The sequence below is a fragment of the Sceloporus undulatus genome, chromosome 1 (genome assembly GCF_019175285.1).
Source record: "Sceloporus undulatus isolate JIND9_A2432 ecotype Alabama chromosome 1, SceUnd_v1.1, whole genome shotgun sequence".
NCBI classification, from domain to species: Eukaryota; Metazoa; Chordata; class Lepidosauria; order Squamata; family Phrynosomatidae; genus Sceloporus; species Sceloporus undulatus.
Genome location: NC_056522.1, coordinates 122666838 through 122689642, shown reverse-complemented (window position 1 = coordinate 122689642; position 22805 = coordinate 122666838). Strand labels below are relative to the sequence as shown.

The following is a 22805-nucleotide window of genomic DNA, read 5'->3' as shown; positions in this document are numbered from 1 at the left end:
TTAGACCATATAGGGTTTTAACACTCTGTGGCATACTTGGAAACTAATTAGTAGCCAATGGAATGATTTTAACATTGGTGCAATATGGTCACTCCTAATGTAATCAATATGGCTGGAATGCTTTTAAGTAATTGAAGTTTCAGCACTGAGATAGCACATAGCAGAAATCCAGCTTTGAGGTTACCAGCATGTGCACTACCATCTTTAGAACGACTCATGCAAATAAGGTTCCACAGAATATCTATAAATATCACAATAATGCAAGTATATGAACCAACCACAGAGGTAAAAGGAGGAGTCCAAAACAAAATTGGTAACACACCAACACAGGACATCAAGCGATTGCAATGCCAACGTAGGAAGCAAAAAGAACCAAATGCAGTACGAATATTTGGATTAGGCATAAGAAACTAAGCAGATAAGTGTCTGATAGATTTTTGTGAGGCCAACAACTTATTCATTGCAAACATCTTTTTCACAGAACCAAAGAGAAGACTATAAAGATGGACATCTCCAAACAGACAACACAAAAACCAAACAGATTATATAACAGGAAGCAAAAGATGGAGACGTTCCATTACAGTACTCTGCTTCAAACAGCAATATTTTCCAAAAGAAAAGACAACAGAGAATGTGAACAGTCTTGCCAGTGGAACAACTAGGAGCAGTAACTGTTTCGGAATAGCTTTTGTGCTGAATCAGAAGAAAGGTCCTAAAATGTTGTATTACATAAAGTTAAACTTACTTCATCTAATACAATCCAGTGTCCATCTTTCAACGCTGCAAGCAAGGGACCATCACGCCAGGTGAATTCCCCTCCTTTGCCTCCCTCGACAGGCAGGTCTGTGCCAAATAAATCTGTGACATCCTTGTAAAGAAAGAAAAGCCAATGTTTTCAATCCATATAAAACCGAGACACTTCAGAGAAAATAATAATCTACACATGCAATGTGTATATTTTAAAGTAGTAAGAATTAAAATAGTTTCTCTTCTAGTCAATTAGTGCATTCACATCCAAAGAGAAAAAAGAAGCATTTTTAAAAAATGAATAAAGCTTAAGGGGCACACTGTAAAAAATATACACCTTTTTATTTTGAAGTGTTTGCAAGGAACCCCTGTACCGGTGACGGAGAATCTTTGTGGGTCCATGTGCCAGGGGCAGGGCAGAGTTGGGACTGTGTGCTGGGGGTGGGGCATCTGCCCTGCAGAGGGAGGGCTTCTGGGGTAGGACTTCTCTCCCCGCCCTTTTCCCAGCCTCCATCTGTCTCTGAGAGACAGCTAGAAGTCAAAGAAGGTCGGGGGGGGGGGGGGGCATGGGCGCGGACCCATTGATCCTCCTCCTCCCACCCTGGGGAGGCAGTTGGGGGTCAGGCAGGGCCCATGGGGAGGTGGAGGAGTGGGCACATCCCCCATCTTCTTCCTAGACCTTTTTTGCCCCCAGTTGTCCCTGGGGAGGCAGCTAGGTGATCAGGCAAGTCACATGAGGAGGAGGAGAAGTGGGAACACACCCCCAGCTGTCCCTAGTGTGCTGGTCGCTCCTCCCTCTGCCCTTTTCACAGCATCCAGCTTCTTCCTAGCGCTATTTTACGGCTTCCAGCTGTTGGAGGCCGGGAAACAGAAGGGAGGAGGAGGAATGGGCACGTGGATGCCTGTTCCTCCTTCTCCCTGGCCTGTGCCTGGCAAAATGTTGTGCCACCTGTGGAACATGTGCCATAGGTTCACCATCACTGCCTTATACTCTCCTAAATTCTAATAGATGTGATCCTGCAGGAGAGTTCTTGGGAAATTCAATGTTACTTTTAATTCTCTTTGTTTTTTAAACACAATTTGTTCTTCCCATTAAGATTTCTTCTTGGTGTACAAAGAATATGAAGGCTGATTTCACAGAATAAAAGAGTTGGAAGTGCCACTTGGTCCAACCCTCTGCCAGTGCAGGAATCCATTGCTAAAATACTAATAAGAAGGTAGACATCCAACCTCTGTTTAAACACCTCTATGAAAGACCGTTATCTACCTTTTGTTTTCTTCTTGAAGAGGCAGGGATCATGTGGCTTAACATTTAGACTCTGCCTCCTCAAAGAAAGCCCTTTCCAGTTCCATAATGTAAGCAAGCATTAAATGGACAGGGGGGCCCCAGAATATATAAGCAAGGTCCAAAACACACTGCAGAAATAATCCAGTTTGAGACTGCTTTAACTGCTCTGGCTCAATGCTAGGGAATTATGAGAACTGTAGTTTTTTGAGACACTTAGCCTTCTCTGTCAGAGAGCTCTGGTGCCACAACAAACCACAATTCCCAGGAGTTCCTAGCACTGAACCAGGGCAGTTAAAGTGGTCTCAAATTGGATTATTTCTGCAGTGTGTTTTGGACCAAAGAGAGAAGAGTGATTTCTTAAGAGTGTTTGGTGTCTGTGGACTTTTGGTGTAGAAATATCTGTGGGTAGTCACATGCTCTCAGTATCAGGGGAAGGCAATGGCAAATTTCCTCTGAACAACCCCTTGCCAGAAAACCCCGTGACAGGTTCGCCTTAGGGTTGCTGTAAGTCGGGAATGACTTGAAGGCACACAACAAAATCTATCCATATTTGGAGGGGGGGGTGTCAATTGAATGTTAATAAGGGTGGAGCAAAGATAGGAGTTGGAACTGTCAGGAGTTAGGGGTCCAACCTGCCCACACACACCCCAGAGACCTTGGAGGCTGCATATGCACCCTCCGGGGGGAAAAATGTTTGTCCTCAAATGCACCCCAATCATTTTCAGTTAACTTTCTGTTTGTGTGTTTGTTTTTTAAATGGGCATTCCCTGACCTAAAATGTTTGGCCTGGGGAAGAGACTGTAATATGGTGAAATAGCCTCCTCTCAAATGGCATTCGATGGGGGAGGGGGGGAGTTTTGATCCTGCAGACATCGCATAACACCCATGACTGGATTCTGCTCACACCTGTCCTAACATACCTTCTGTAAAACAACAAAGTGATACATTCCCAGATAAGTACTAATGTTCCTTTCATTGTTAATGTTCATATGATATCGTTGGAGTTGGGGAGTCTAGCCAGCCCCCCCATCCACTGGGATAGCCTTGGTGGGATGCTTTGCTATGCCACTGTTGGGGGGGAGATAATGGATAATATTCTGTTATGTTACTCTCATTATAACATTAGCTCTGCAGAGGCCCAAGTGTTTTACTTGTGCTGTTTTGTGAACTTAAGTATGGTAAAGAAGCAATGTCACTCCAAATATCCTGAAACACTTGCAGTGAGAAATGAACAAAACATGTTTCCTGTCAGTGCTGTTAGGCAACAATAAACATCTCATTACCCTAACATTTTACAATATCCTCCCCATTCCTAATCAGATAGCAACAGCTCAAGATATAAGAAGAATGCTTGACACACAAAGTAAGACATCTTATGTTCAGAAGGACAGAAACTCTAATTAGGACTGCAGCAACCCGCCTACCGTTTGTTCAGACAGATTGATTCGAACAAGGCAATTTCCTGAAGCTTTTGCCAAGGCTGCAACTAAACTAGTCTTCCCAACACCTGGAGAGCCTTCCAGAAGAATGGGCTTATTGAGCTGCAAGGCCCGTAACAACCGTTGTGCATTCATGGCTGTAGTTCCTGCATTTAGAGCATAGTCCGAGACATTGTTCTTCTGGTAAAGAGGGCCTGCAGCACAGAGAAAGAAACTGGATAAAATTAGTTTATAGACTAAGACCATGGCTACAATTCTTTTACACCAAAAAGAGACAGACACGTGGGACCTCCTACACAATGGTACAGCATGGAGTGCTCCTGTTCCCTTCCAGTCAGCCAGGCCTTTTCCTGGCATGTCTCATTCCATTCTCACTTCCACCTGGATTATGACCCTGCTCCAACCATCAGCAAATATTCTACATACACTTAATATGTTCAGGACTCAGTGGGTTCATTCTGGGGATTTTTCTACCCTTACCAAGTTCTCCCCACAAAAATGTTCTTGTACTTTTGAAAATTCTGGGGTTCTCCCAGACCTGTTGGCACACTGATGTTGTGCAGAAGTGCTGTAAATATGACTAAAGACTACAGCACTTATACTCAAACATAAAAAATAGAGGTAAAATCAATACCTTGAACTTTAGACTGCACTTTGGTGGAAAATGTGGAACACTAGCACATCAGAGTCAGCTAGGCTAAATGCCTTTTTGACGTTATCTTTCTATTTGTGTCTTTTTACAAAATTTAACATATCATTCTCCAATTTGTTGTCAGTACAGTATCTTGGCAGAAAAAACGTGGCAAGGCCATACCACATTATTTTTCCATATAAGGTTATACCACATTATTTTTCCATATGACTGAATAGTATCATTTAATCATTCATATATGCCACTTTGAAATCATCTTCATTCAAACTGTGGAAGAGAAAAAAAGTTTCTTGCCTCTAGGAATATAAAATGGATGGATTCCTATGTAGTTCTCTGTCCAAACCATTTCCTTCTCCAGATCGTAAATTTTCAGTTCATTCCTCTGGTCTTCAGTAAGGTGCACAATTTGGGAGAGTTTTGCACACAAATACTCCAGACATTTTTCACGAGCCAAAGCAGCTGAGCCAGTGAAACAGGACATTGTGCCTAGGTTGCAAATAAATACATTTAAAAATATTGAAATTTCAATGGCAGTAGTGCAGGTACAGTTTTTTGTCAAATGGGACCTGTTTTATGAACCTCATCTTTAATCCACTCAGTTCACTAAACACGACACAAGTGGTTACTTGCTACAGGAAAACATCAAGATTTACCTGAGCCTATTCCATCTATATATACCAGACATGCAGCATGGACAAAGGCAGTCACTGGAGAGATATTAAGAAGCTGGTGTTCATCAGAAGCATTGGATAGTCTGTCTTGTGCCATAGCATTCATGAAGTTCACCCATGACAAAATGTCTCGGATACTGAGAATACGCTGACGTCCAAATTCCTGATTAGTCAGCCACTCTATGAAATCCATCATGAGTTCTGCTACATCTACCCCTAACAGTGGAAGAGAGGATGAAGAAGAGAAAAAAAGAGAGAGAAACAGAAAATATAATGGCAGCCACCTTTGTAAGTGCTTTTAAAAATACACTGTTCTATAACAAAGACTTTTTAAGGACTATAGAGGCCTGTGTATACTTGCTTTGCTAGAGAAATATGATAAAACTCATGAATGTCTTTAAATATTTAAGTGCTGTCCAAAAAATAGGAATGACTGAATACTTTAAAAATTCCACAAGATATAGGAACTGGACTAAAGTATGTTTTTAACCTGCAACTTCATTATAGGTACAGTCCACCCTCCGTATATGTGGGCAGACTTGCCATCTGCTGACTTAAGCATATGCGGATGGCAAGCCCACGTGGGTGTGTGCGTGCATGGCATTGGCAGAGGAGGAGGAAGTGGCAGGGATGAGAAGGAGAATGAAGGAAAAGGAGAACGAGGAAGAGTAGAAGAGGAAAAGGAGGAGGAAAGAAGGAGGAAGGAAAAGGATGACAAGCGGCGGCAGCACAATAGAGCGGGAGGAGGAGGAGGAAGAAGGCAGAGGAGGTGGGGTAGGCTGGGAGTGACCGCAGGAAGCCAAAGGGCAGAAGGCGTGGGGGGCTTCAGGAAGCCAGCAGAAGCACAAGGAAGGACCAGGAAGGTGAGCAGCGCCTGCAGGATCCAGGCACCTCCCCTCCATCGTGTCTGTTTTTCCCAAATGCTCCTTTCTCCTCCAACAGACACCTCTGCTGGAACACAACCACAGCCCCATACCCAAACAGCAGAGGTGCCTGTTGGAGGGGAAAGGAGCCTTTGGGAAGAACAGACACGGTGGGAGCGAGGAGAATGAGGGAGAAGGAGGAAGAGCAGAGAAGAGAAAGAGGAGGAAGGAAGGAAGGAAGGAAGGAAGGAAGGAAAAGGAGGACAAGCAGCGGCGGCGTGACGGAGGGGGGAAGAGAAGGAAGAAGAAGGTGCCTATTCTTCCCAAAGGCTCCTTTCTCCTCCAACGGGCATCTCTGCTATTTGAGGATAGGGCTGCGGCTGTTCCAACAGAGGTGCCCATTGGAGGAGAAAGGAACCTTTGGGAAAAACAGGCACCTTCTTCCTCCTCCCCCTCTTCCCTTCTCTGTCATGCTGCCGCCGCTTGTCCTCGTTTTCCTTCCTTCCTTCTTTCCTTCCTACTTCTCTGCTCTTCCTCCTCCTTTTCCATCCTCTTCCTCTCTGCTCTTCTTCCTTTTTGGCTGCAGGTGCGGAGGAAACGGCAAGAGGAGAAAGAAAAAGGAGGAGGAAGAGAGGGGAAGAGGAGCAGGCGGAAGAGGAAGAAGAAGAAAAGGAGGGAAGAGGAGGAGGAAGAGGTACCCCCCCCCGGACTGCCTGCCTCAGTGAGAACGGCAAGGCTGGCAGTGGGGAGGGGCAGGGGGAAGGGGAGGGGGCAAAGTGTGATTGTCCTCATAGAATCATAGAGTTGGAAGAGACCGCAAGGGCCATCCAGTCCAACCCCCTGCCATGCAGGAAATCTCAATCAAAGAATCCCTGACAGATGGCCATCCAGTCTCTGTTTAAAGACCTCTAAGGAAGGAGACTCCACCACACTCCAAGGGAGTTTGTTCCACTGTTGAACAGCCCTTACTGTCAGGAAGTTCCTCCTAATGTTGAGGTGGAATTTCTTTTCCTGTAGCTTGTATCCATTGCTCCGAGTCCTAGTCTCTGGAGCAGAAGAAAACAAGCTTGCTCCCTCCTCAATATGACATCCCTTCAGGTATTTAAACAAGGCTATCATATCACCTCTTAACCTTCTCTTCTCCAGGCTAAACATCCCCAGCTCCCTAAGGCGTTCCTCATAGGGTATGGTTTCCAGACCCTTCACCATTTTAGTCGCCCTCCTTTGGACATGCTCTCAGTTTTCTTTTTAAATGTGGTGCCCAGAACTGGACACAATATTCCAGGTGGGGCCTGACCAGAGCAGAACAGAGTTGCACTATTACTTCCCTTGATCTAGACACTATACTTCTATCAAGGCAGCCTAAAATCACATTGATTTCTATAGGACTTGAGCATAAGTGGATTTTGATATACGCGGGGGAGAGGGGGCTGGAACGAATCTCCCGCGTATATCAAGGGCCTAGTGTATATTTTCACACTCAAGAGTCTGAAATCACTTAACTTTGGCCCAAAGCTGACCTTTAAGTAAACGTAGCCTGATGTGGGAAAAACAACCAAGAGGCAAAGACTGCTATCACTACTATCTTGCTCTTTTTCCATCCTTCACTCATCTGAGACTCCAAGGGTCTAGGTGTGAAGTTGACTTATAAGAACAGAAGCTTTTTGAGAAAGAAACTCTACTCAGGAGAGGCAAACAGGGAAGGTGTCCGGTAGAGTGAATGACGTCAGTTCCAAGGCAGAGGTTGCAAAAGCTGTAGTGACAAACTACTTCACTGACTTTGAAAACGCTTTAGCAATTTTGTAAGAATCACTTTGGATATTACATCTTTTCTGGAGACTTAAAACATCTATTGATAAACTAGCTATAACATTCTTTCTAACCTCCTGGGCTGCAGTTGTTGGGAAAGAGAAATTAACTAAAGCAGTTAGGGAGGGGGATAGTCAAACAAAACCAAAGACCATTTTCCTGACACCCACAGTAATTTTATGTTTAAAAAATGGGGGGGGGGGGGCTTGTGCCTCCAGAAGGCATGATGCACCTCCAAGCCTAAGAGTAGAACTCCACACCTTCTTTTAGCATTATTTTTTTTAGAAAAAGTGTTTTGTTTTGTTTTAAAAGAAAAAAGTTAAAACTGGTGTCTTCCAGATTTCCAGGGATCGTATGTCATAACTCACAAAAAATTCAGGACTGGTGGGAGGAAAATGATCTGTAGGCCCTTTAAACAAATTTAAACTTAATTAATGCTTCAGTAGGAATCCCTTGATCAAGCTCACAAGAATCCTGTCTGCTTCAGCTGAGAGATCAGAGCCTCCCAGACCAAAGTCAAGGCTGGCAAGAAGTCTTCTTTCTGGATGAAGTCGACAAAAAAGTGGTGCAAATTCAGTTATTAGATTCCCACCAGCACCTTTGACATTATAGTTAAGAACCTCACAAACATTAGGGGGCATCTACAACTGCTATTAGACTAGCACTGGCTGTCTCTGTAGTTCAACACATTCAAGTCCCAGGATGTCCCAGGTCCAGCCATATAACACCTGTTCTACAAGATCTTCACTGGCTGCCTATTTGCTTCCGGGCCCAATACAAGGTGTTGGTTATTACCTATAAAGCCCTAAATGGCTTGGGCCCAGGGTACTTGGAGGACCGCCTCTCCCCATATAATCCGCCCCACACTCTCAGGTCAGCCAGGAAGCAATTGTTGAGAGTTCCAGCTATGAAATACTCTGCAACCGCTCAAAGGACATTTTCCAGCTCGGCCCCGCAGCTCTGGAACTCCCTTCCTGGTGAGCTCCACTCGATTACCTCTCTTGACTCTTTTAGGAAGAGGTTAAAAACCTTCCTCTTCCAACAGGCTTTCTCCCAGACAATGTAACATCTGGTCTCTCCCCGATGTATTGTTGCACCTGCACTTTATGCTAGCCTCTGTTGTGTTTTAATTCTGTAATTTTTTAGCTTGTTTTTAACCTGTTCATTGCATTGTTGGTGTTTTTATGTCTGCATACTGTTTGTAAAATTTTGTACATACTTGCTGTAACCCGCTTTGATCTGCAAAGGAAAAGCGGGATACAAATAAACAGTTTATTATTATTTTATTAAGTCAGCAGATCCAATGTATCACGAAAATGCTTCCCCTCGAATGAATTATATGTAGTTCATTTTAAAATCCTCTTTTTCCTTTCCCAGTTAATGCTCTCCTCTAGACAGAGACCTAACTTCCATATCAGCACCTGCTTTTCACATAAAAAAAAACCTTTCCATCATCATCATCCCCTCTGCCATGGAACCTAATTTGGACAGGCTTGTGAGAGACATGGCAATGACTTCTACTCTGTTGTTTGTTATTGATTCCCTAGCCATAAATACTAGTTTATCATTAGTATTCCTGATGAGGAGGAATTATAAACAAATGATCCCTAGCAAACAGGAGAGCAAATAAGATCTCTGGCACACTCTTCATAGTTTTGATTGATATTGGAATTTTAACTATTAAAAAAAGAAGGTAGTAATTTCCACTCTGACAGCTTTTAAGAAAGTACTCAAGACGGATCTCTTCCGGCAGGCCTTTCCAACTTAGTTACTCTCCCCAGATATAGAGATATTGTCCCCTCATTTGTCTATTCTTCCCCGCCTATGTTTCTGCTTTTTTAAAATGCTTTTAATGTTTTTTATACTATTATTGTTTAATTCTGTTTTAGTACTGGGTATGGGGAGGTGGTAGGTTTAGGGTTTGATTTTTGACTCTATTGTAATTGATGTATTTTATTGTTGTAACCCGCCCGGATTCTTCGTGATTGGGTGGGCTATAAATAAATCTTTATTATTATTATATTATTAATCACAGACATGTTAAACACATATCCATGAGATTTACCTTTGTCATTTGTTCTGGCCAGGGACAGCCCAGGATCAAGGTTATGCTTTACAATATGTATTAAATCCTCGCGGCTGTTACTCTGTGGACACCATATTTCTGTGAATCTATTACGCAGCGCAGGTGACAGCTGCAGGAAAGAAAACAGAACTGCAATTATAGATACCACTCAAAGGAGCATTTAAGAACCCTTCTTATTCATTAAACCTAATGGAATTTTTACAAGAGAGGAAGATGAATGACCTTTAGGAGACAATATGTCAAGGCAATATGTTAAGTCAAATCAGCTGCTACAACAGGAAAATAACCAATCTGAATTAGAGCAGATGATCATGGCCAATGTGTTACCCAGCATAACATACAGTATGGCTTCTGGGACCCATCAGATAACAATGGCTTATTTTATCATTAGAAGGCAACTTAAGTTGTTTAAAGAATAAAGCCTTTTTTTTTGTCACAGCCAAAATCAGAGCTTCCAAAGTTTTAAATATTAAAAGTAACCTTCTGATCACTTTCTACCAAAAAGGGAAAAAAAAAAAACCCAATGAAGTGAAATAGACTGGGATGGAAAACAAAATTACATTTAAACAGTTACTGGCACTACAATTTGTCATGTTGGGATCCAATATTTTTACAGGGAGGCTGGCTGGGATGGGTGTAGCCTCCCCAGATTTGAGGGAAAGCAAAAATAGGCCCCAGATCCCCAGACATCACCTACCGCTGGATTAATGGATTGCTAATCTGGCAAAAGGATAGGTAATTAGTCTACAGCAGGGGTCGGCACCTACGGCCCGCAGGCCAGATACGGCCTGCTGAGCCCTTGGGACCGGCCCCAGCCCGGTCCTGCCACCGACTGCCTCCCCCGCCGCAGCTTCCACGCTGCTCCAGGCGCCCACGGGGCCTTGCTGCCCTCCTCCTCTACCACCGCGCATGGCTGCGCGGAGGCAGAGGAGGGCAGCGAGGCCTGGGGCGGAGGAGGCGAAGGTGGCGCCTCCTGTGCGCGGCCGCACCACCCTCCCTGCCTCCCCATGGCCTCCTCCCTCCGTCTTGGCCTCTACGGAGGCCGAAGCCTCCACAGAGGCTGGCAAGGAGCATGCGGGGGCACCACTGGCAGCCTCCTCCCTCCGTCTCGGCCTCTGCAGAGCCCGAAGCCTCCTCAGAGGCCAAGAAGGAGCGTGTGGGGCCGCCGGCAATCGCTGCGATCGCCAGCGGCCTCCTCCCTCCTTATTTAATTATTTATTTTTTGGCTTCAGCCCACCAGTTGTCTGACGAACAGCAACCTGGTCCCTGGCTCAAAAAGGTTGCCTACCCCTGCTCTATAGTAAGGGTGAGAACAATAAGACTCTGCAGATGTTGTTGATCTGCAAGTTTTATCAGCGCCAGACAGGATAGTCTATAGTGAGGCATGCTGGGAGTCATAGTTTAACAACATCTGAAGATCCATATGATTCCCACCCAACCTACAGCACCACATATGTGATTACAGTATCCCGTTAAGACAATCATAAACCAGGAAAATGACATTACCTCTTTCTTTCCAAAGTCACCACCGGGATTCATTGTGGCTAAAATACGAAACTTATTTCCAGCAGTTAGCAATTCAACTTCATTGTCCTCACTACCTTTTTCTGCTAGCACCAGTGTCTTTTCTGTTTCAAGAACACTAGAAGAAAAATGAACATTTAATGTATGTTTTCATCCTGCTTCCGAACATACATATATAAACAGCAGAGCCTGATTAGGATAACCCCAACAATCAACAGCTATGTAAATCAGTAATTAGGTAATTAGCTTGGAAGCTAAGCAGGGCCAGCTCTGGTTAGTAGTTGGATGGGAGACTGCTAACGAATATCTGGTGTTATAGATCATATTTCAGAGGAAGGAACTGGCAAAACCACCTCAGAGTATTTCTTGCTAAAGAAAGTCCTGTGAAATTCATGGGGTCACCATAAATTGACAAGCAATTTGAAGGTGCGCACACACATCCACAACAATCAGAAGCTGGAAGTAGTTGTATTTGTGACTAATAAACCAAACGAAACCAAAACATGCCCTGCTTTCCTTTATTATTATTTTATATACTGTCTTTCTGTCAATAATAAGACTCAAGGTGACTAACAACGTATTTCAAAAACTTCAATAAATGTAAAAATATACCGTATATGCTTGACTATAAGTTAAACTCGTGTATAAATCAAGGATAGATTTTGGATCCAAAATTATGGATTTTGATATGACCCGTGAATAAGTCAAGGGTAAAATTTAGGTGAAGGTAACAAAAGATCTAAAGGATGAAGCAAAGGAAAACAATGCCGAAGAATTTACAAAATTCCCGCAAATATACAGGTTACTGTTTCTGCTCACACTAAAGGCTAGATGGATGAGAGCGTAGAAGGGGGTCAATGCTTCCAGGACGGATTACACTCTTGCCTTTCACCAGTGGATGGTTCCTTTTTAAATACAGTATTCAATTATAAGTCAACCTCATGTATAAGTTGAGGGCAGGATTTTGGGCAAAATTATGAATATTGATATGACCTGTGGATAAGTAAAGTGTAAAACCTAGGGGCGTGTAGCAAAGGATGAAGCAAAGGAAAACAATGCCAAAGAACTTGCAAAATTTCAGCAGGCATAACTGTTTGTGCTCCCCCTGAAGGCTGGATAGATGAGAGAGTAGAGGGGGGTCCGTGCTTCCAGGATAGATTACACTTTTGCCTTTCATCAAGGGATGGTTCCCTTTTTTATCAGAGTTAAAGTACAGTACACTTGTCCCTCCATATTCACTAGGGTTAAGGGCACAAAGACGCCCGTGAATATGGAAAAACCACAAATAACAAACATGCCATGTTTTTACCTGTGGGGACACCTCTAGGTTCTCCAGTGCAAATCTGTGGCCAACGTCTGACAGACACTGACCACAGAACTGCGGTGGAGGAGCTACAAATGCTTAGTAGAGTATTCTCTCTAGGAATCTCTAGGTTGTTCAGTGCAATGTTTAGTTAAAGTTGACCACAGAGTTGCACTGGAGGACCTAGATATTTCTAGAGAGAACATGTTAATCAAATCCATGAATAATCAAATCTGCAAATATCAAAGCCACAAATATGGAGGGATGAGTGTACTTACACTGACCCATAGGTAAGTTGGCTCCGGGTTTTTTGGGTCATTTTTTGACTAAAATTTCTAGACTTATTTATGAGTATATATAGTAAATGTTATTTAAAAACTATTCATTTCTTCAGCTAAAAACATTAAAATTCATTTTAAAAAACAGTACACGCAAACCATAAAAACAGCATTAAAAGCCCATCAGATACAGTTTCTGAAAGCCTGATGGCACAAGAATGTTTTAACTTGCCAGCTGAAGGAGCATTAATGCTTTATACCTTTAGTATAGTTGATTATCTGTACTGTTTATTTTGTTTTATTTTGCATTATGTCTCTTTATGTATGGGTTTTTTCCCATTGTATTTGAGTATTTTATATTACTGAATAGCTCTAAATGTTTTATTCTATAACTGTTTGAAAAGCACCATGTACATGGATGGCACTACATAAATAAACCAAGAGGAGGAGGAAGGAGCCATCCTGGCCTTCTTGGGGAATGGAGTTCCAAAATCTAGTAATAGTTCCAAAAAAAGGCCCTCTCCCTTGTTCCCAGCAAGCAAACCTAAGAAGATGGTGGGACAGAGAGAGTGCCTCTCTAGAAGATCTTAGAGCTCTAATAGGCCTTCAACAACATACCTGTTAAGTCTTTCCAGAACAGAATCATCTGCTAATGAAACCTCATCCATGAGAAAAAAGCCATCCTCTCTCATGGCTAAAACAAGGGCTCCATCATGCCATTGAAACAGCCTAGAACTGTCAAGCTCTTCCTGTGTGAAAAAAGGGGAGGGTAAAAAACAACAACAAACCACATATATTTTGATTTTTAAAAAAGCTCTCCATCATGCCAGACACCTTACTGCTAACTGACCTTGTCCACTGAGCTCTGCCTGACTGGCCGCAGTCCTCCCAGGAAGTCAGAGGTCTCCATGTGCAAGTGGCAGTTCACAGAATACAGTTTCTGATTTGCCAAAGCAGCAAATATCTGGCAAATTGTAGTTTTGCCACACCTGTATAATTAAAATGTATACAGTCAGTTATATTCTAGCTAAGTATATTTTGCCCTACATGCCAAGGCCCAGTTCGGAAAAAGATAGGGATAACAGAAAGTAATTTACCCTGTGTCTCCAACCAGAAGTACAGGTTCACCAAACTCTAAGGCTCGGCCTGCCAAAACTGCAAGCCTCCTCATCCCTTGAGTCCATACAACGTGGCTAAACTTGTCTTTCATTACAGACATCCATGTAGGTGCTTTAGCTGATCCAAAAGGAATGGGAGCAGACACATAGTCACATAAAGAACACAAAAACCAGCACATTAATTAGTTTTAACCAAGTATTAAAACATTTAAAATATATTTTGCACACTTACCCAATTGCTTCTTGACACTTTCTTCTGAGAAAAGATGCTGGGGATGTAATTTCCTCTTAAAGTGTTTTTCAATAACCATTTGAATAACGTCCACTTCTTCTTGTTTCCTGACTCTTCCTGCCAGAAGCATAAACCCTAAGAATAAAAAAGGCAAAAAAAGAAAATTCCAGGATGCTTACCATGATATGTTTTATATTAAACATGAGTCAATAATCTTAAATTTGAATACCAGAAGTATGTATCAACAGTATACACTGAAAAAAAGGAGTGAAATCTTACCATCATTTGCTAAATGCTGGAGCCAGTCACAGTCCTTCTCTGCCTGCTCTGCTAATCTGTACCTTTCACCCCAACGAAAGAGATCACGGAGAGTAATGAAGCCATGCTTGCCAGCAAACACTGATGAACCTCTGCGATAAGACTAGATTAATAGGGCATAAAAGTAAGCCTTAATTACCAAAACACTATCTTTTATATTCACAGTTGCTTTTCCACTACCCTAGCTACAACTCCCACTTTGCAGTTGAATTCCCCAAGTATGTCCATTACCACAGCATGGTCCAGTTTTCACCATTTATTCATTCATGTCATTTATATCTCCCTTTGTTCATCAGTAGCAGTGTCAAGGCAACTGCATTCAAGCAGTTGCCATCAATTTCCCATTACTTAACATATCCTGGAAGGTGTCCTGAGGAATTATGACACTCAGAAATTCCAAGATATAAAAAGTGAGGAGGTATACTTGTCTAATTGACACAGCTCCTTTATTAGGATAGGGATATATGATGTATACCTTCTTTAAAGGCTGAAATACAGCTTTTACAATTTTAAGAGTTTTTATTAAGAATCTCCAAGTCAACGATCAACTTTGAATCCAAATCGTAAATCTATTCAATTTATTAACCTTTTAAAAAAAATACAGAAGAAGAAAAGGAGTGTTGTCACTACCTGCAGCTCTAACATGACTTTGACAAGTTTGCTACAGTAAGAAGGTGGAAGGTCGCATCCTTTGTGCAAAATGGTTTCTAATTCCGCACTTGGTAGCTCATCAAAATGTAGCTCCACGAATCTGTTCCTGAAGGCTCTTGACAATACCTTAAAACAGAAATAATTTAGATAAATAACTGGGGGGAAAATGGGAGGCAGTCATGTCAGTTTGTTACAGTAAAAATAATAGAGTCTTATGGCAACCTGTCAAGACTAACCAATTTTATTTGGCACAAGACTCTATGCACCGCAGTCCACTTAAATTGCATCTAGGGAAGTGTGCTGTAGTCCACAAAATCCTAAACCAAATAAAACATATCAGTCTTTAAGGGATGACAAGACTCTGTATTATAAATAAAATACTACTGCTAATAATTTTTTGCCTTTTATAATAACAATAATTGCCAGTCTCTTTTGGGGGAGGGGCTTTCCTGAGTTTTATCAAACTTGGCATTTGGATACATGTTTGTGTGGCTGAACATGAAGACAAATAAAATATATTAAACTGAGAGCATTTACTTATTTAAAGGGACATAAACCCTTTTCGTCTACTCTAAAACATCCAGTTCACTTTAAATCAGGGTGGGCAACTGGGTGGAGAGAAGAGGACAATTTCTGGCCCCTGAGGTTAAGAGAAAATGATGTAATGCCAATTCTGAGCACCATTTGCAGCTGGTTTTCAGCATCAGGAGGGGGGGATTCTAGGGTGTGTGAACAAGATAAACTATCTCTTTTGTGGAAGATATAGGGACATTTGGGGACATTTTCAGATAAAAATGACCTAAAAATAGTACATTGGGAATGTACCATGAAATTTCATTCTTGCCAAGGAGAAGGACACATCCAGGAATGGGTTAACTCCTCCTGCTACCCAGGCAAGCAAGGAATGGCATCATCTTCACTGAAACTCCTAGCTCATCCATTCTGTTCCATGCAAAAACCAGAGGAAGAACCAAAGCATAGAAGAAATCTCTTGCCACGGAGGGTGGGGCTGGACGTCTCCTTCTCCTTGGCAAGAATAGACCTTCATGGTCAGTTTCCAATATCACATTCTCTGCCAGTGGAGAAGGAGTCATCCAGGAATGGGGCCTATCCAAGCCTCCACCTTTTGTTGGGAAGGAAAATATAGCAGGGGTACATGATTTGAAAAAAAGTTAAGTAGGAATCAGTACTTGGAGGATTCTCCCGCCCAAAGAGGCTCTCACTGCCACAAACCTGACAAATTTGTACTGTTTGGTGAAGGTGGAAGGATTTGTCCAGGTAGCCACTCTGCAAATCTCTTCCATGGGTGTGTTGGTCAAAGTGGCAGCAAATCTGGTTGAGTGTGTGGCAGCTCCCTGTGGCTTAAGAAGTCTCAGTGATTCATATGCAGTGAAAGTGTATGCATTCAGCCATCTAGTGATCATAGAGGTTGAGGCCTTCCCCCCCCCAGCAAATTTGGTAGAAAGGAGCCAAACAGAGCTTCAAACCACCTGAATAGCTTATGTGCCTGATGTAAATCTTTAAGGCTCTCCAAGCATCCAATTTGTGCCATTCCTTCTCCAAGACATGAGTAGGAAAAAGCACCAGAACCTGGGATAGATGAAAAGAAAAGAAAGCTGAAAATAAACTCCCCAGAGCAACTAGCAAAAGTCTCAAGATGTTTCCATTCCTTGCCTTGTCTGGGAAGTGCAACAAGTTAATCCTAGATGGCTCCTTCTTTTCCCGCAGAGAACAGCCCCCAACATTTTTTTTTTCAAATGTGGGGAGGCTGAGACTGCAAAAATGGGGTTCAAAGGCTGCATGCAATCTGTAAGTGGCACAAAGTTTTGTTTTAATTAGGGGTATATACTGTTAGAAAAAAGGGGACTCCATCTGAGTGTATAAAGGTTTCATACCTTTCTGCCTCCATACAGTCCTGGAGGGTTCTGTGTAGCAAACAACATGAATCTTTGATGAGCTTTGACTGTTTCTTGGGTCTCTGTTATGAACAGCTCTCTGTTGTCATCTAACAATCTGTTCAGGGCCTCCAAAACATCAGTGGGTGCCAGATTCAGTTCATCTAGGATTATCCAGTAGCCCCTCCTCATTGCATCAATGAGAATGCCTTTGAAATGTATAACAATAACAACAACAACATAGTTAATATACCTTAAATATATCCTGCACAGAAGAAGCAACTGAATGCTGAAGCACAGTTCTTGTACAATATTGCTTTTGCAGAGAAAGAACAAGCAAAATAACTGATAATACTATCCATCCAAGGTTGTTTACAACTCTTGTGTTAAACCATAGTGCCAAAGAAAAAAGGTCATTTGCTTTTGAGGACAATAGGAGAGGTGGGAAGAGCCCTGGTTGAAATAAAAAAAACTGAGTGAAAGATAAACGTAATGAACACAACCTTACCTTCCTTAAATATCAGCTTCCCAGATAAATCTGATGTATAACATCCTATATACTCTTGGATGTCAGTATGTTCGTGATTGTTAATTCGAACACAGTGATTCCCACTTGCTGCTGCCAACCAGCGAATTAAACTGGTTTTACCAATGGAAGTAGCTCCCTGAATCAGTACTGGATAAGTCCTTGAAGATTCAGAAGAAAGCAAAGTTAGAGTCAATACACTGCTCCCTCGGGTTACGAAATTAATTCGTTCCGCGGCCGCTTTCGTAACCCGAAAAGCCTTCGTAAGCCGAAATGCCATAGGTGCTAATGGGGAAAAGCCGCGATTCCGTGCGAAAAAGCCGAAAAAAGCACCAAAATTTTTTTCGTAACCCGAAAAACATTCGTAACCCGGAACAATTATTTCCTATGGGATTTTTTCGTATCCCGGAAATTTCGTAACCTGGGTATTTCGTATCCCGAGGTACCACTGTATTTTAAAACAGCCTAGAACTTATTGGGAGATTCCCTCAATGTTTGTTCAATTTGGTTATGTTTTTCAAACACATAATCTTTAGGAGCATTATCAAGAAATGAGATTTGGCCTTCATGTTGTGTGGTATGATAAAAGAACTTGGTAAGTCATTGGCTGCTGCCACACTGCAGAATGCTTTAACTGTCATAGCTCCATTCAGTGGAATTCTGGGACATGCTGTTTATTGTGGCACCAGACTTCTCTACAGAGAAGGCTAAATATCTCATAAAAATTTAAAATCCCAGAAATCCATAGCACTGATCCATAGCAGTTCCAGTGGTGCCAAACTGTACTAATTCAGTAGTGTAGATGAAGCCACTGACTAATTAAAAAAACAAAAAACAAAGCTAGGGACAGAGAACATTCACAATCTCAAACCATGGTCACAAATGTTATTTTTCAACTTCTTTTACGGATGTAGAACTTTGGGAAATGAGGAGAATAATGCAAGTGCTATTTTGGCATACAATTTATGATGCTAGCTTTGAAGAGAAAAGGGTGAAGTCAAACATACCCAGCCGATACAACTCTGACGATATCTCTGAGATTAAGTTTAACTGAAGGTGTGAGTACATAGCTTTCATCCACAGTGGGTTCTATATCACCAACAGAAATCCAGTATCCCTCTACTTTAATCATTCTCCCTCCTTTTGGTTCTGGCAAGGGCTAGAAAGATATTTGAGAAATGAATTTTGTTTATGGTATGAACAACTAACTTTCCAGAAAAGCAGTTCTCTTTGCATGATAAGGCAACAGACACTCATCATCATAATACAGCAGTTCCCTCACAGGAGCTCTTCACAATTTATAGTACAGTTCACCACTGCATATCATGATAAATCCTAGTTTCTTGTTTATGTAGCCTCTTTTTGTTGTGCAATTCCCCTACCCCTATCCCAATCCAACCTGGAAACTGGAATTAACACTAATTATTGTTACTTTTAACATCACTTTTAGAAACCAGTTGTTTGAAATTAACTATAATTAATGTTAGCCACAGTTTGCTACAGCAGAAAATATGCCATGCAGTTGTTAATAGACAAATTTAAAAAAAAACCCACGGAACTCAAACCTAATCCATGTGCAACATAGTTAATGTAACATGAAAGTCCACCCATGCCACTCAACATGATACACATATGACAAACTCAAACTACATCCATCATTCAAGCAAACAAAATATAAATATGCAGAAAACACCTGCCTGCTTGAGAAGATTTTTCATGTTCCCAGAGAGAATATGCTGACATATCAATTTTTGAACAATTGGGTAAGAAATTCTGTCAAGTTGTGTAAGAAAGCCCAAGCAAAAGCCCTATTGAAAAGGAAACAAAATGTTATTTTTATTGTTTTTAATCAATTTCAAAAAGAGTTTTCTTCTCTAAAGGCTTAAGGTTTTGTTTTTTAAGTTCAGGAATGAACAGCTAGGATAGTCACCTCATAAAGTGAGCGCTGTATGTTGTTGCATGGATTGGATGATGCAAATCTTAAAGCTCTGCACAGAGTACGAAGGCTATAATGAGGCCTGTGGCCTATTCCATCCACGAGCTTTGTTTCACACTCCTTTCTCACGGATAAATAGAAACTATACAAGATAAAAGATGATAATTTTTAACACTCATGTTCATCTGGCCTGAATAAGTCAAAGACCTGCAGAAATTGTCCCTTCATGGCAGAAGAGGGTGCAAAAGATTTCACAAGGACCTTAAACTTCCCAGTTTGTTATGCATCTATCACAAATGTGTCTCAACTTATACAAGAGGGATGGCCAATGATCTTAATATGTTGTTGGGATATAATTTCCTTCAGCCAAAGCCTGCACTTCAACTGTCAGGGGCAAAGTGAGTTGCAGTCCAACATATGGAGATCACAGCCTACACAGCCAATCATACATCAAAACATCTGGAGGGGACCAAGTTGGGAAAGGCAGCAGTAAAAAATAAGATCTGTTCAACTCTAAATACTACTATGACTTATGGAATATGAAATGCTCTCCTGCTTAAATGCTGAATTCAGACAAGAGTCTAATGTTTATTTTGTACCAGGTAAAGAAAGTCAGAATGGCACAAACATGTTCTTCAGGGATAATTAGTTCACTGGTAGAAGGGCTAATTAACTAGTTCTCAAGAAGGACGATTTCTAAAGTTAGACATTCTAATGAATGTCTGCATCTTCCTTAAGCTCAGTTAGGGATGAAACCAATTGCAGTCCAGGCAATGGCTTCAGAGCACAGCACAAGTGGGCTGGCTTCCAGGATTCTTGGGGGCGTGGCAGTTACAAGCCACAAGTTCCCAACATGCTGGGAAGGTGCTGCAGGAGAACTGCTAAAGGCAGCTTTTCTGCAGCTGAAAAAGGAATGGTTGAAAACCGCTCCTTTTTCGGCCGGCACTGCAGCAGCTTGGAGCTGCGACATGCAGCTGCCATGGCCCCAATCCAGCTTTGTCAGAGGTGGCTTCAAGCTGCCCCTTCAGGGCGGCCTGTTTTGCCCCATAGATTCTTTGACTCTTGATATACACACTCAGCTAGGCTGTGGATTTAAATTGAGGATATGAAGTTGCTGTTGCTATTGGTGTGTGCCTTCAAGTCATTTCTGACTTACGGCAACTCTAAGACCGAATGGGGTTTTCTTGGCTAGATTTGTCCAGAGGAGGTTACTTTCAGTTAACATTCTTAAATGACTAACACTTGGGAAGGCAGGAGGAAGCCCAGCTATCAAACACTGCAGTGAGACAAGTTAAGATAATGTACTCACAAATGGAACTTACCCTAATTTTGAAAAAAAGGAAATAAGGAGGTCTACATATGTGAATGCTAACATAACAACAACAACAACAGCAACAACTATTATTATTATTATTATTATTATTATTATTATTATTATTATTATTTATATCCCGCCCCTCTATGAAACGCAATTGGAGCGGCTTACAGCATTAAAATGTACATTCCCAAATCATCATTCCCACCCCCTTTAAATACTGTACAGTTAAACAGATTAGAATTAAAATTCACAAATAACGGTATGGAGTGGCTATAGCAGTGATGGTGAACCTTTAGCAGACCTAGTGCCCAAACTGCAACCCAAACCCCACTTATTTATTGCAAAGTGCCACATCCCTCTGGCTTTTTAGTAATGAACTCTGGCAAACTCTGTGCTGGAGCGACAGCATGTGTGCCCACAGAGCAGGCTCTGAGTGCCACCTCTGGCATGCATGCCATAGGTTCGCCACCACTGGGCTATAGCGAGGTGAGGTCAGGTCAGAAGCTGAATTTCCTTATTTTGGTGGCTGGGAATTTATTCAGGATAGGCCTGCCAGAAGAGATCCATGTTAACGGCTTTCTTAAAGCCGTTTAGGATGGTAATATGACGGATCTCATCTGGCAGGCCATTCCATAATCTAGGAGCAATAGAATTTTAATTATCTGTTCAGTGTTTCAATTTACAATTAACTCAAGAGAATTCTAGTTCATATGGCAGCAGTAGGTAATATGTGGCTTTCCAGATATTGTAAGATTGCAGCACTCAGCAGCCCTAAAAAATCTAGTCAATGATGAGGGATTATGGGAGCTTTAATCCAACATGTGGAGGATCACACATTTCTTAGCCCTGTCATACAGAAAGACATGACCAACTACTTTCAAAGGAAATGGTTTTGATTAGTACCACATCACAAGTAAAATAGGACAAACTGAAACCATCTTATAGACAAAAACCATTAACCATATAACACAGTCTGACTGATAAAGAGCATTATGAAAGCAAATCGAATTTGCCTTCTACAGTCAAATATGATTGAGTTAAGCATCTCTATACATTGCTGATTTGTTTATTAAAATATTTGTTTGCCTTACCTTATGATCCCATTGATTATGTTTTTGCTCACATTCAGCCCCTTCAGGTAATCTGTGATAAGTATCTGCAAGTCTCCTTCATTTTGTAGTTCTTCTATGTAAAGTTCAGTAAACCTACAGAATAATATTACACTGTAAATAACTCATCTGCTTCCTGATACTGAAGTCCAATGTTTCTTTATGCCAGCTAAATTCAGCTCCAATATAGGACACAAACACTTTTCAAAATCTACACTTTGTAGTGGCAATGAATCTGTTCTCTTTATTGGGCAAGAGAAAGGTAAATAAATATCCGCTTAACTACAAAAGCAGAGAGAAGGCAGTAAGTCACAGGTGCTCTGTCTACAACTGCTCCGAAGCCAAAAATTGGCTTACAGTATCTCCCCTAAATGAGTGATACTGTTTTGTTTACTAAATTCTGATCAAGACACTAGTTGGAAACAACATTATACCAATGCTACAAATTGTGCTACAATGCTACAATAGGAATACAAATTATGCTCAGTTTTGATGAAACTGCCTACCTGTTTCGTATTCCAGGAGGCAGATTTCTTTTTCCAACATCAGTAGCTGGATTCATACAGGCAAACAAACGAAAATTGGGATGCCGTACCAATGGTTCTGGAAAGAAAACACATAGCCAAGAAGTTTTAGTTCTATTAAATTCAGTAAAAACATAAGCCAGCCTAAGAAAGTTAAGTATATAAGGACAGTATAACTTTGGTAAGAGCCAGTTATTTTCCTATTGTCTGTCTCCTGAGTACCATATAATCCTGTAATTCACCTCAGCGAGCAGTATCATGGCTTAAACCCAACAGCGTGTTTCAGTCTGAATCACTGGGATTCATCTACAGGTTGAGGGTCTCTTCCAACTCTATAATTTATCATTTAACTATTGGTTCTACAGGTATATCCTAGCTGGCACCAGCGACTACATTCAGGCTCATATCTTTATCTCTTCATTTTCGTAATAACTTAGAATAGTATATACATGCGACGGCAACATTTTTTCATAAAATAACTGAAGGATTCCATTTTAGCTAATGCATACATAAAAAGT

The 22805-nt window shown here is 41.6% G+C and overlaps 1 protein-coding gene across 3 annotated transcripts in view; it reads right to left on the bottom strand.

The window, feature by feature from the left end:
- MDN1 (midasin AAA ATPase 1) overlaps positions 1-22805 on the bottom strand; it is a 154638-nt gene that overhangs the window by 101314 nt on the left and 30519 nt on the right. For all 3 annotated transcript variants that reach the window (XM_042462369.1, XM_042462387.1, XM_042462377.1), the window contains exons 19-37: positions 22270-22366; positions 21746-21859; positions 19331-19478; positions 19098-19208; positions 18408-18559; positions 17383-17561; positions 16875-17083; positions 14959-15105; positions 14290-14431; positions 14011-14145; positions 13758-13896; positions 13511-13649; positions 13279-13409; positions 11062-11197; positions 9535-9664; positions 4780-5013; positions 4421-4612; positions 3460-3668; positions 746-868 (exon numbers count right to left, since the gene is read on the bottom strand). In XM_042462369.1, coding sequence (XP_042318303.1) covers positions 746-868; positions 3460-3668; positions 4421-4612; positions 4780-5013; positions 9535-9664; positions 11062-11197; positions 13279-13409; positions 13511-13649; positions 13758-13896; positions 14011-14145; positions 14290-14431; positions 14959-15105; positions 16875-17083; positions 17383-17561; positions 18408-18559; positions 19098-19208; positions 19331-19478; positions 21746-21859; positions 22270-22366 — 2867 coding nt within the window. The remainder of the gene's footprint in view (positions 1-745; positions 869-3459; positions 3669-4420; positions 4613-4779; positions 5014-9534; positions 9665-11061; positions 11198-13278; positions 13410-13510; positions 13650-13757; positions 13897-14010; positions 14146-14289; positions 14432-14958; positions 15106-16874; positions 17084-17382; positions 17562-18407; positions 18560-19097; positions 19209-19330; positions 19479-21745; positions 21860-22269; positions 22367-22805) is intronic.